Source organism: Astatotilapia calliptera, chromosome 9, assembly GCF_964374335.1.
Source record: "Astatotilapia calliptera chromosome 9, fAstCal68.1, whole genome shotgun sequence".
Classification (NCBI taxonomy): Eukaryota; Metazoa; Chordata; class Actinopteri; order Cichliformes; family Cichlidae; genus Astatotilapia; species Astatotilapia calliptera.
In genome coordinates this window covers 18,168,134-18,182,589 of record NC_137430.1, presented here as the reverse complement: position 1 = coordinate 18,182,589, position 14,456 = coordinate 18,168,134, and the positions used below count along the sequence as shown (strand labels likewise).

Genomic DNA, 14,456 nt, shown 5'->3' with positions numbered 1-14,456 from the left:
TTCCATACAAATCATTTTACTCTGAAGACGACGCTTTTAAAAAGGGGTTAAAGTAAACGGGGGTTTTGCCACTTTAAAAATAAATCCTACTGTCACATCTTTGGGACATTCAGTAACTTCAGCACATGGTAAGAGATAATGTACCGTTCTTATTTCCTTTCTTCTTTTTGCCGCCTGACAAATAACATTTTAATAACACCACTTGCTATGAAATATCGTTTTCTTGCCTATAGTCATTCTACACTGTACCAACTGGTCTTTGCCTGCTTTGAGCTACATGGTTAACTTGCAGACGATCATCTGTGACGACCAATAAGTGCTGTCGCCCAGCTGAAGAAGAAATGACTGGCTTTTTAGTAGCTAGCGTTTACCCTGGTAGCTAGCCTTTTATACTGGACTGGCCGAGGCAGCCTGAGAGGCACTGTTAAGAAAAAAAAATGAAGGAGGTGAAAGGATTAGAAAGCAGTCCCACTGAAGATGTGGACAACACCAGACGAGAGAACAGGTGCAAAAGGTTCATATGCACAAGAGTATGCTTAACCTGCAAGTGAAAATGGGATTATCAAAGAATGGACAACAGTGTGGTGGTATGGGTGGAGCAGAGGAGGTACAGATGTGGAATACAGAGGGAGCTGTACAGTACTGAGAAGGGAGGAGCTGTACACAGGAGCTTGCATAGTACAGGTTGTGCTTTAGACGCTGTGTTGATGATGATTCATCTGACTGTACATAATGATAATGCCCTGCCCTTTAACAGTAGCACCATGAGATGTCTTTATAGCGTCCAAACCTGGAGGTCTGACCTTCTGTGTGGATGCCGTGTGGCTGCAGCTGATGATATGCTCTTGAGTGAAAGAACATCTTTCGCTCTCCTGTCATCGTAAAGGACGAGCAGCCCTTTAGGTGTGGTGGGCGCACTTGTGTCTCTGCCTGTCTGTCCTACAGCAGCGGCGGACCCCCCGCTTGGCGTCTGACTGGTGTGGTGAGCAGACGCCGTGTCGTGCAAATGCACAGACAGGAAGGCACGTGTCACTATGAAACCGGCGCACTCTCAGACATGGGCAGAGCCTCGGTGGTGATGTGGCAGCAAGATGGGGGGAGTTATTGCTTTGAGGGCGTTGCCTGGGCAGCTGAGGCTGCTGTGGCCGCGGTTAAGCAGGAGGGCGGCTGGCGGCTCGGGTCGAGGCGGGATGAACACGGGGCAGGAACGGGTGCGCGCGTGGCTCTTCTGGCCTCCGGCGTGGCATATGAGCTCGCTGACGGTACCCAGTGGAGGCAGGTGCTGACGCCAGCGCTCAGCTCGCGCCTCCTTGTGCTTGATTGAGTACCAGGTGAGGAAGATGAAGACGAAGCCGACGAACTTCAGGCTGGCAGCCAGGCCGAAGTAGACAAAGCGGAACGAGGTCACGTCGTACTCCCAGCAGGAGCCGTGCACGCCGCAGTCCTGCTGCCATAGCATGCAGGTGGTGTCGATCACAGCACCGAAGTAAATGGGCGTCGGTATGTAGGCTGGAGGGAGAGAGAAGCTGTAGTTAATTACTTTAATTTCAGCCAACTGAATATAAACTATACAGTGGGTTGAGGCTGACATAACAATATTTAATTGAACTGAATTAATTTAACTCAAATTAAACTTTCTTGCTAATAAACTTAATTTCACAGAATTCAAATACATCCTAATACATACAGCACAGTAGTAACAGTAACTGCACTGCAGTACCATTTCTCTACCACTTGGTGGCAATGTTTGTCTTTATGCCGATCAGAAGCGCCGCTAACTTCAGTAACATTGTATAGGTGTATATAATGAAACTCATTATTAGATTGTGTTAACTCTATAATCATACACACACAGGGTTCGGCTGTGCATCCTTGCACACATTTTGCAACTTTGTGACAACTTTATGTTCACACAGCAAGGCCAGGCTGATTGGATTCCACGCAAGGGTAGTGTTTACTCAGCCCGAGCACTTTTCTACACCTGTCTGCTCAAAAGTTCACAGAGGTGTGTTACAAGCTGGCATATCCCTGCTCTCTGTGGCGTTAGTGAGGACGAACAAGACAATAAAAGCTGGAGAAAAGTGGACTATGGAGAAGCTGTGAAAACATCAGATGACAGATTTGCTTGGCTACATGCTTGACGACACATCTTCAGCTGCTCAGAAAGCTGTTTGCTGTCTTAGTGAACAAAATAATAACAAATACTCACTTTTCACTAAATTAAAGCGTTTGCACTTCCTGTATGGGCAAAGTAGATTCAATGGGCAGCAATGATAAGAGATTCATCCAAACTAACAAGTTGGTAAAGCATACCGAGGACAGTTTTTCTATGTGGTGTAAATAATGAGAAACATACCAAGAGTTCGGAGTAAGACAAACTGCATCCCAAGAGCAAAAGGCCTCTCTTGTTCATCGACGGACCTGGGTAAAGGGAAACCACATTAGAATGAAAAACTGAGAACCCTTCAACAAAGGTTGTTAGATGTTCTCTGGCAAAACCTGGCAGGACAGCCTCCCTTACCTGAGTGTGACGATGATAGCGGAGGGCTGGGCACAGGCAGTGATGAGGGTGACAATGAAGAGGAAGATCAGGAAAGGGATGAGTGTGTTGCAGGTGCGATCACACTTCCCTGACATTGCGTAGCCGTTCTCGTTCAAGTACGTTTTAACAATGACGAGCTGGAGCTGGTTGACCTGGCTGCCGGAGGACGGGGTGATGACCTGCCTGCTCTGCACGCAGCCACAGTCGGTGTAGTTCCTGATCTGTGGGAGAAAACAACAATGAGAAATTGCAATTAAACTGAGTTAAATCAGAACAAAGCTCCTTAAAACAGACGTTTAGATTCACATACAGACTGGATGGCACCACCAACACGGTGCAATCAGTGATCTAGGCAAAGAATCCAAACATTTTCTTTCCTTGTGTTGTTATAACTTCCTCTGGGACATTGTTGTACGCTAATTTCCTCTATTTGCAGGGCTACAAGAAGAGAATGCACAGAAAACAGGTCTTTGTGTATCCATTATGATTTGTGTATCCTCTGGCAAACTCCTCGGATTTCTTTTTCCACTCATAATTCTCCGATTTATTTGACGCTTGTGCAATTATGTGACACAAACACAAAAGGAACTATGAGTGCAGCAAGTACGCAATCGCCCCCTCTATTGTGCACTCACCCCAGTGCTGTCGTTGCCGACGGTGCTGCATCCAGCCAGACAGGGGTTGAAGTAGGTTATGCCGTCAGAGCCGCAGACTGGAGCGTACTCGTGGATCCTGCAGCCGCAGTTCACGTTGCAGCTGCCCGTCAGGTTCCTGTGGGTCATCGTCAGAGTCGGGCTGCAGAGGAAAAGCGCAGACGCTAAGAACAAAAACACTGTCGCCTCACAGCAAGAAAGTCCCTGGTTTGAACCTCCTCATCGTCAGTGTGGAGTTTGCATTTCCTCCACGCAGTCCAAAGAGATGGATGTTAGACTAACTTTAGTTTTAAACTGGTTGTAGGTGTGAATGTGAGAGAATGCGTGTCAACCGATTGCGGCAGATGGCTGCCCCTCCAGAGGTTTTTTCCCTTGCCACTGTCACCAAATGCTTGCACGTTGGGGTTTTATGGGGCCAATCACAGCTTTGGCTGGTTCCAGCCCAGTAAGAGACCTCAGGTTAGATATATGTTTATAAAATAAAAATCAGTGGGTGGAAGATGCACCAATAGCAGAGCACGGTATTTTAAAAAGTGAATTTTTAATCATCATAAAGCCATTTTTTTTCCATTTAATTCAGTAATGTTATTTGTTTATTTTGCCCTCTGGCCTGACTCGGCGCTTATTTCTACCTCATATTTTCCAGCCGATTCAATTTTTCCAACTATATCAGTTAATGCTAAAATGCACCAAAGTCTTTTTTTTTTTTATATACCCCACCCCTCATTTTTAATTTAGCAATGCACACGAGCGCTGTGTTAGCAAGAGCTGGAGGCAAGGGGAATTGGCCATTCAATTTGCAGGAGAATTTAATAATTTCTTAAGCATTAATTTGTCCAGGTTAGCGTGAGTGCAATCTCTTTTTGCAAGCGTGAGCCCGCGGGAGGATCAGCACGTCACTTAGCTCCGGGAAAATTGAAAACAAATTTATGGCCCTATATGCAGCATTTTAAACCACATTCCCTGCTGCAAAGACAATTAAACTTGTCCCACTCTCCCTCTCAGCATGCCATAAAGTTTTGTTTCAAGGGTGGAGAAAAAAGGGGGGAAAAAGCATCAAAAAGCAATTAAAAAACTGAAATAGTTTCTGTGTGGAGCTGTATATTCAACAAAGAAAAAGTATTATTGAGGAGGCTGCTGATCTTCCTGACAATCTTTACAGTTGTCTCTATATATAATCCGCCTTCTGATTAACTTTGATCTAGCCGTGTGGAATGTGTGATGATAGAATGACAGAAACGAGGGGGGATGAGGAAGTGACACCTCCACTGGCTCTTTAGGCAGTGTGGGAACAGTCGCTCTAAGCCAGACAGGACTTTGGCTTCATCTAAGCCGGGAGCAGTGAAGCGAGCCCTGGGTTTTCTCTGGGAAGCTTCACTCTGAGCCCTGCGGAACAGATGGGGACAGGCCCTAACAACACAGCGGTCAGGAGTGACGCTCGCAAGCACACACAGCCAACACTGGTGGGGCCTCTCTCTCTGATTATTTTTGACATGCCGTGTAATGGTAGGTTACTCTCATTGCCAGTAATTTTTTTCATTACGTAAAATCTGCCAAACAGGGGAAAAAAATAAAAAACTCTTAAATCACTGGACCATCATTTTTCACAGGACCGGAAAGTCCAGGCTCATCTTTATTAGCTGTCACTGGAACGACACATTTGGGCTCGCCCTGACATAACAGTGTCACATTCCAGACTCTGTGTGTGTGCATACATTTTTTTTTTTAAGAAAAGGCATTTAAGGCTCATGGAGTTGCAGTCTTGCAGCACTGATTGCACATGTCCCTTTCTAGACCAAACCCCGGCCTTTAATGAACCCTGCAAATTTTGCATCACTGTGCCCAGGCAACGCTGCATGAAAAACCCAAGCACAGAGCGACGAGAGTGAGTGGTTTAATCGGCTTTGTCGCTGGCAGACAATGACCAGGAAAAGAAAAAAAAAAAAAGGACAACAACCAAACCTGTGATGTCGGCAGGTCATGAACAAAGGTCTTGTGGGAAGATGCTGTAGCTTTCAATTAAGAAAACCAGCCCAACACATTATCACATTACACTTTAGCAGACATTTAAGAACATTACATAACTCGACATGCCTCCTGGCTCTGTCCTTTTTTTGTCAGATAGTCCTCAGTCTGTCAGCAGGGGGAGAGCCGCGTCTAGACTAGCGTAAGAGTACAGACACAAAGGGCAGCTTGGGTTAAATATTTCCCGTGTGGGTGTTACCTGTGACTAGAGACCACCGCTGCTCGTAATGAGGAGGCCCGCTGGCTCACACAGTCTTGTTGACCCCTCTACAAACATGGGCTCAGACAAAAACTACAGTTACAATGAGTCAGCTCCAGGACTTTAAAGCACAGGGGCTTACTGGCAGTGTAGTAAATAGTCCCCTTAATTAACTTAGTTATGCGAAAAGCACATTTCACATAGGTTAAGCACTGTTAAGTGTATTTAGTGGGATACACATGGATACAAACTAGAGGTGGAAATCACCAGATATTATACGATACGATATTATCACAATAACTTACTTAAGGTACAATATTATGCTAAATATTGCGATATTACTTTTTTATTTTAAACTGAAAGTGATGTCTTCGAAGTTAACCTAACCCTAACCCTGTCATAAATGTTGCCATAAGACAGCGTCAATCTGATATCAGTCTGTAATTGAATGGGGTCAAGTTGGCAATTACATACAATCTGTTCTTAGTAAACTTGTGTGACAGAGCCATTAGCTTGCTGTGAATTATGAGGTCAACTCAAGTGCGTCCACTCTTGGATGGTTTTTCGGTTGAGCCTAATTAATGTAAGTTTTCTTGGCTAATAAAATGTTTGGTGTATTCACAACACTTCAGTTGTTCCATTAATTTTTCTTACAGAGCTCCTGTGTTGTTCTGTGGTGAGAGGGGAACCTTCTGGAACAGGGATGGGAAACTACAGGCCTCAAGGGCCAGTGTCCTGCAGGTTTTCAATATTATCCTGGGTCAACAGGGTGGAAAACCTACTCTGGGTTTTGCAAAAGGCACCTGAAGGATTCTCAGACCACGAGAAACTAAATCCTCTGGTCTAGTGAAACAAAGATTGAACCTTTTGGCCTGAATGCCGATTGTTGCTACTGGAGGAAACCAGGTTCTGTTCATCACCTTATTATTAACCTCTTAATTTCTCTTTGCTATTTGGGCTGATTGGGACCAGATGAGTGTAAAAACAAAGAATTACCTGATTTTTTATTTTTACCTGATTTTTGTTTCTGAGAAAAATGAGATCCACATATGAGGACATTCATTTTGAATTTCGACAGAACAATGGCAGTACAATGTCCTCGTAAGTGGATATCAGGCCCTTGTAGAGCAAAAGTTTGTATTTTGGTCTAAATAACCCAAAATGTGATGTTCACATATGTGGACGCCAGGTCCTAGGAGGTTAAATGATATCACCCAATACCATCCCTACAGTGAAGCACGGTGGTGGCAGCATCATGCTGCTTTGTCAGCAGCAGGAACTGGGAGGCTAGTCAGGGTTTAGGGAAAGATGAATACAAATGTAGAGAGACATCATTCAGTGTGCTTCAGGCTTTGGGACCACTTTGAAAATGTCCTTGAGTGTTCCAGCCAGAGCCCAAACTTGAACCTAATACATTTTGGAATAAAGCTGTAAATCTAACAAAATGTGCAATAAGTGAAGTGCTGTGAATACTTGTCATGTTCACTGCATTTGTATTATTTATCCCTGTATGCTTGCACACGTAACATCTGAGAATGCTAGCAGCAAACAGTAGGAGGAGAGGAGGAAATTATTACAGTAGATTTGCAATGTTTGTAGTCAGTTTGCAGGGTCTTTTGCATCATCCAGGGTCGCCGTGTGGATGGTACCGCCCGTCTGTGCGAGCGGGCTCATAGCTGAGTGTGCCAGCAGACCACTCCATATTTCTGCCCCCGGGGCTGACACGTCACATGACTGTTTGTTAACTCAGCAGCAGGCTGCTGATGTGCTGTCGAGCCGCAGCAGCTTCAGAAATAGAGGTGGCAAAGCGAGTCACTTCAGCAGATGCCAGTGTTGCTAATTAATCATTCACACTCCCAACACCACAACACATGAGGAAGATGGGAGCGCTGACAGCCCACACCCTTTCTCAGATACATCTTATACACAGTCTAGTCTGAGCATTCTGGCTTTGCAATGGCTCATTTTAAATGATTAATTTTGTTTTTAGAGTCACGCTTGCAAAGCAAAAAATCAAGACTTCGATCAGACTGGGAAAAAAACTGTCTAGTGTGTCTATTTTACAACTAATGAAACCTCTTAAATGATGTTTAGATATTATTTTGAATGAAAAGCAATGTTAGGTTTACAATTCCTTTCCAATAACTTCTGTTTATCTGTCCTTACCCAGTGGTGTAGGGTATGTTGATGCCTCCTAGATTAATGCTCTCGCAGCCCACTATGAAGAGAGTGGAAAAGCACAGAAGAGACACCCCACTGCAGATCATGGCCAGCTTGGCCGACTCTCTTGCGCCGAGCTTCAACTTCTTGATGATGTAGCCCCCCAGCACGATGCCCACCCCGGCACTGGGTACGATGATCACACCTGAGAAAGTAATCGGTGAGATGGAGAGGTGTTGCAAGCAGATAAAACGTGCCATGGAAAAATGATAACACTGGATGAATTGGTGTACACATCTGAGGCACAGCTTTCTAATCAGGCACACCGACACGAATGCCAAGCGAGCTCGTTATGCGTTTATATGACAGAGTTTGTGAGTTTTGTCAGAAATTGTTGCTCAAGGTCACCCCGCCCGTTTAATCAAGAATAAATTACTTTATCGAAAGCAAGAGACCAGACTAGGTTTGCTCCATCAATGTGACAAGGCCACGCTGTGGGTTAGCTGTGAGTCATTTCAGGCTGCAGCACGTGCTCTCAGTCCACCACAGCCAGTCAGACTGACAGCGAGAAGAGAGGCAACCCTGGCCTCTAGCAAAACAGGCCGAGTGGCAAGTGTCCTCATGCTGGGGTCGAGGATCAGGGTGGGTGCACATGGCAGCCCACGAGCCCGGCCGCACATGCTCACAGCCGGGTAATGAGCAAGACCGGGTCAGTCAGCGGAGGCGGAGGGCCGTCAAAGACAGAGGATTAGCAGAGAAATGATAAGAGTACACATAAATGTCATGTGGCTTCTCACCGTATCCATGGTATTTGTGTGTGTGTGTGTGTGTGTGTGTGTGTGTGTGTGTGTGTGTTAAAAGCAGAGCTCAAGAGGAAAAAACAGAAGAGAGGACAAAAGACAAAGTATCCTTGAGCATGCTCAGGGAGAACTAGGCAGAATACAGGTGTTTAAAATTATCCTATAAGTGCATGTTTCTATGCTTAAACCATGCACTTTGTGAGACATTAAACATGTACACATGGGGGGAAAAAGGCTCTTTACACATATTCTTTCCGCATTAACAGTTATTAACATGAGAGGTTACGTGTGTGTCACTATATGCAAGAGGTGCTTTAAGAACCTAAGAAGAACTATAAGGAACACAAAGGGAAACTAAAGTGACAAATAGTCAAAAAACAGAAAGCAAAGCAGCAGAAGAGGGGGAGGCTACAGCTGAGAGGGGCGTGTGTGATGTTACAGCTCTATCTCTGCAGCAACATCTAATGAACATGTAGCTGTGGCAGCTCTGTAACCAGGCATGATGCTGATCCAACAAGGTGGTAATTAATGTCATTTCAAGTTATTTCTATTTGATGTCTGTGAGACTATATTGCTATTCATTAAATGCAGTGCTAGCTCACTTTAGTTACACTAAGCCGAGTCATGTTTATTTATATACAGTACTGTGCAAAAGTCTTGAGTCGCCCCTCATTTCTTTCTTGCTTCCCAGCAGCCAGACTTTCTTGGATTTTTTTTTTTAAAAGTGATCTTTTTGATTTTTTCTTCTTTTTTAAACATCAGCCTTGCAGCGTGCACATTTTACAAGTGCTCTTCAAAAAAGCACAACTCCATTACTGTTTGTGCTAGAGAAAAACCATTCAAAGGTTCCTGAAAGATGAGATTATTTTGTATTTTACAGCCACAATAGTTCTCCAGGCTATCTGGAGGTCTTTCAAAGTTTTGTGTTTGTTAACCCACTTAACACTGACCTATGAATCACTGAAGCAAACTTAACAAAAAAACAATTTTAAATTGTACCTTTAGGCAGTTTGTTAGTAGCAGCCTGTTATAGAGACATATAATTTGCTTCCATTTCTTTCCTCGAATCTATGAAAAATGCCAAAGATATTGCAGCTTAAGAGACATAAAGGAGTATTTTTGCACAAACAATGTGATTCCAGAAGAGCTATTAGCAAAGAGATTTGGATATCTGGCATATAAATACCAAACCTACACCTACTAAGTTATAACCAACACTTCCTTTGCATCATATCTGAAATGTATTCGGTCAGGCCAGCTGACTATTTGAGGAAGCACTATGCTCCCATCAACGGGAGGCACCTCTCCTCCTCGCCTCTAACCATCATCACATCCTGGCAGCTTGGCATCATTTGAGTAGTCATGGCAACTGCACCACCCGTTTGCCCTTACCCCTTGTATCCTGGCAACAGGCAGACGAGAAGAGGCGACGGTATTGTGTGTATATGTGAGAGTCTAAAAATGACCATATGTTAGCCAGCAGTATTCTTGGACACACACACAGACACACACACAAATACCCACACCTTCATGACTTCAAAGACATAATTAAGTTTTTAATCAGTCCTTAGCGTAGTAATCCTGATACCAGATTAGTTGTGCATTAATACCGCTGGCTTAGACGCGACTGAAGGATTAGACCGGTTCTTTGTGAACCCTACGTATGTGGTGCACAAATCGTAGGCAGGGTGGAGGGTCCTGTGAGTGTGTATGTGTGGTTGTGCATATCAGAGAGACCAAGCTATGATGAATGTCGCCTGCAGAGACTTGTGTGTTACAGTCATGAGATGTAATGGAAGATTATCACTGAATGAAATCCAGCAGGACTCAAAGAGTCATAGCGATGTGTGCACGTGGAGAGGTGAGAACAAATGTGAGCTTAAGTCAGCACAGACTGAATCGACGGCTATTTTCTGATTGTAGAAAACAAAACCGACATAAGTACCATTAATAAAGTGAACCATCTGCCACAGCTTTTTCACTGGCAGCTAGTAGCAACATATTCACACCTACGAGTAAAGAAAGTCACACTCACCTGTGTATATGCTAGCATTGGAGGCAGGGATACCAAACTGTGACTCAATAAACTTGGGAATGAAGGTGATGAAGGCGGTGACAATGGCACACTCTGCTGTGTAGGACAGGCTGACGAACAGAAAGGTCATGTTGCTGAGGATCCTCAGTGCTGCCTTGGGAAGGTCTGAGGAGCGACACAAGACAAGACGGAGCAGCTCATTACCTTCGCGCTGTAATTAACGCGCAATCAATTTCTTAATTTGGCTCTCACTCTCTCCCACACACACTCTACAATCGGAAGAATCGTTGCAAGAAGAGTTGTAATTGAGAAAAGCCAAAACGAGCCCTAAGTAGTATCAGCCTTAGGTAATGTCAGAGTAAACAACACTTAAACGTCTACGAAACTCACTCAAATATTGTTAAATACAAAGATGCACTCAGCCTCGTCTCATTAGTCCGGGTAATTATTCTTGTTTCACGCACGACTGCAGAAGAAAAAGACAGTAAACAAACATGCAGATGTTCCGCGATTTCTGTGGAAAACGCTTTCTTTTTATAAATGAGCACAATTTAACCATTCATGCTGCCCTCTTAATTATCTCCCTTCATTATTTAGTTGTGCCTACATATCGTTTTGAGCTTCAGGGGTTTCACGAAGCCACCGGCATGTTTGCCATACAGTGCAAACATGCGGATCATGTGCCTCTGTGCTGCGTGCACAAAACCAACCAACCAATCTCTGCATTTACAGCCTGAATACTGTCATCCTTGGTTTATCATGACAAGGGCATTTATGTCTGCTTGAGGGCAGTGTCCATATGATTTGGTCCCCATGATGAAAACACCCCCCCTTAATTCTGTCACTCGGTAGTCATGTGGTCTAACTGCAAATGTGCATTACTGTTACCGGGCAGAACTGAGCTCCTTGTCTTTCCTATGGAGTCCAGTACATTGGTCATACTGGCTGAGAAATAGCAGCAAAGAAAAGTGGACCGAAATGTTTTTATTGATTCAAAGATAAATATCTGGTGACAATAAAAAAAAAAATGTTTGGAGCAAGTAAGGATTCAGGTACTCATACATAAACAAGCAGGGCAGATGGTTGCTGTCAAGACAAAACAAATGTGAGACTTCCATTTGAATCACTAATCAACTCCCTGCTACTAGCCTTTAATAGTCCCAGGAAATGTTTTTAAAAAATGTTTTTTATCCCAATGCAATTATGCAGTTATGTCAAAAATGCATCTCTGCATATATCTTATATACAGACATTAATGTGTGCAGGAATGATCTGGAACGACAATCCAGCACCTTTAATTAATGATCTATTAAATCTGATAGGCGGGTTACCATACTGCCAGCATAACACCGTCAAATGAGTTCATAATTTATGATGACAGAGAAATCCTTTTCATTAAATGAGAAAATAAAGACATCCCACTCACTGCTATGCCCGGAACACATTCTGTTTTCTTCTCACTCCTGTAAACCGTTCATGGTGCAAATGTAAAGTTGCGGTCAGAGCTACAGAAGAGAAGCGAATATTATCAACAACAACAATTTTTTGTTTAGGGTGGGTTAAGTTGGAGATCATTTAAAATGAAAGTTAAGAATTGAAGTACACTCATTTTGTCTCATTCAAACTTTGCATAAAAATACTGTAGGACACTACTAAGCAGTTTAATGCAGGCTAAACTGGTTAGTTTACGGTGTTGTGGTGAAGTTTACAGTCAGGACTTCATGTTGGACTGCTACGGAGCAGACGTGGTGTTCGTGGTCAATATTAGCTTACATCAAAGGTAGCAGACATTAATTTGTATTTCAAATGATGTTGATTAGATTCACTTGCTACCTTTTATAATACTTTCATGGTATTAAAGGGTTGGAAAAATCAGTGATATAAGTTGTGAAACATCGATATGTATCTTGTTGAATTTAGCTGACTAAACACACAAAGAGCAGCAAAGGTCAGCTGACCACAACCTCACAAAAGCAAGATTTTTTTAAGTAATTCTGTTCCAGATTTGACCCCTAAAATTGGGTTTCAGATTTTAATCCCTGCTTATATCTTATAAAAAGATATCAGATCAGAGGAGATGGAAATATACAGTCTCTGCCAGGGATGGCTCCCTGGTTTCCCTGTTTTCACGACATATTCAGGACATTATTTCGGTCTTCTGTATATTTTATGTGTCTAAACCTTGTGTAAGATAAGCTTTCCTTGAATGTGCTTGTAAGAGGTACAAGGTCACTGGCGCATATGGACTTCTCCATCTCAGCACAGCTAAGGTATACAATTTCAGGAACAGTTTGACAGAATGAGGATCTCTGCAATCCACAGGGACCTCAGATTCAAGCTACTGCTTCTCTATAACTACTATCCATGTAGTTTGGATGTTTGATGTGCCGTAGAACGCCCGGAACGTGCTGCAGAATCTACAGCTCCAAAGTCACCTTGAGCTGGAGCAAATCATCCTTTAAGAGTCTGTAGGGTTTCCTTTGATTATAACACTTATAACAAGAGACAAAGTGAATAGAAAGAAAAATAAATTTGGGAAAATTTCTTTTTTTCTTTTTTTTTACTATTCAGAGGAAACACAAAGAGTCAGAAAACATCCAACCAACTTTAAGAAGTCAGGTCACAAATATGTCAGTAAAGCTTCTTTATTCAAATGAGAGAAAAAAATCATTAGATTATAATGACAGCCTTATATTTTAATCATGAAAATCTTGCTCTTGCCGCTCAGCCTTTCTTCCATCTCTACAGTCTTTTTCTCTCAGTATGAGTGTGTGTGTGGTCTGATCAGTCACATCTGGGCACAAAAGCGAGAATTGGAAAACCTTTTAGCTGGAGGTGGCTCGCCTACCCTCTGCGCAACTGGCATCTCCAGTCTCTCCCTGCTAGTGTGTATGTGTGTCCAGGGATTTTAAACACAAAAGGTTTTACAGCCATGCGGCTCTCACGAGGGCTTCTTCTGACTCACACGCCTCAAAAGCAAATACCACAAAGCAAAGCAGGAACAAAAGAAAGGGCAGAAAGAAAGTGACGTTGATTATTATCGCCTTTTATTAAAGGAGGTTATTAGGAAGCCGGCCAGTGTGACTAGATGACACGGTGCCTAGATATGAGAATAGCAGTCTCAGTACTAATGCAACTGATCTTGTTGTAGGCGGGGAAATATTAGCAGCATCTGTCAGCATTATCCCAGATCAAATGGTAGGAAAAGGAAAGTGACGCTAATTATTTCATTCCTGGGAGGCGTGCTGTAACGCTGTCTGCAGGGGGACAGATGGTGAGTCCTGCTGGCATCTACAGCAGCTGCTCCCTCAATCACACAGACCACTGGCTCACAAGAGTTGCCACATTTGCTTTTCTATTAGGATTTATTTGACGACACCGTCAAATTGTGTCATCTATTTGATCAAGCCAACCAACAAGGTTGAAACACACAGACACGTTAAGCGTCGTTAATAGTCGCGTGTCACATTTCGTGTTGGTTAAAGATATAGAACGACAATTTACCGCAGTTAGTAATACAATGCACCGACCCCTATATCATTTTAGCTTTGAGTCGTTGCGCGCTACAGTATTTAAAACTGATTTGAGAGGGTATAAATGCAAAACGCATATTTTGACATGAAATGACTCTATTCTTCAGACGGATGCTGACGTTTGGAGCTAAGAACTGAGTCTTGAAATCCGTTTTATCCTGTGAGAGGAATAAATGCCAGCTGAAATACCTGTGTGTGTATTTCACAGCATGCCAAGGTAATAAATCACATATTGAAACATGGCTGTAATACACAGTATGTGTCAGCAGTTTTTTTATCCATAATGACAACATTTCCATGGGGAACTGCATTCACGCAGCAGTAGACCAAGGCCTGGAATTTCCCATAATCAAGAGTTTGTCACTGTGATGTGTAAAAAAAATCAGTGTTAGCATTTTTCAGGGTTTGCTTATGATGTGAAGGGCACAACAAAAAAAAAAGAAAAAAGATAGCTACTTCACAGCAGCATATCTTTCGCAGAAAGTGCTGAATTCGGGCTATGGACAAAC

General features: G+C 43.2%; 1 protein-coding gene across 1 annotated transcript in view; it reads right to left on the bottom strand.

Moving 5' to 3' along the window:
- slco5a1 (solute carrier organic anion transporter family member 5A1) overlaps nt 1-14,456 on the bottom strand; it is a 34,860-nt gene continuing 20,404 nt past the window's right edge. Inside the window, exons 5-10 of the mRNA XM_026179497.2 lie at nt 10,415-10,579; nt 7,586-7,784; nt 3,178-3,337; nt 2,522-2,763; nt 2,357-2,421; nt 1-1,509 (exon numbers count right to left, since the gene is read on the bottom strand). Coding sequence (XP_026035282.2) covers nt 1,052-1,509; nt 2,357-2,421; nt 2,522-2,763; nt 3,178-3,337; nt 7,586-7,784; nt 10,415-10,579 — 1,289 coding nt within the window. The 3' untranslated portion in view covers nt 1-1,051. The remainder of the gene's footprint in view (nt 1,510-2,356; nt 2,422-2,521; nt 2,764-3,177; nt 3,338-7,585; nt 7,785-10,414; nt 10,580-14,456) is intronic.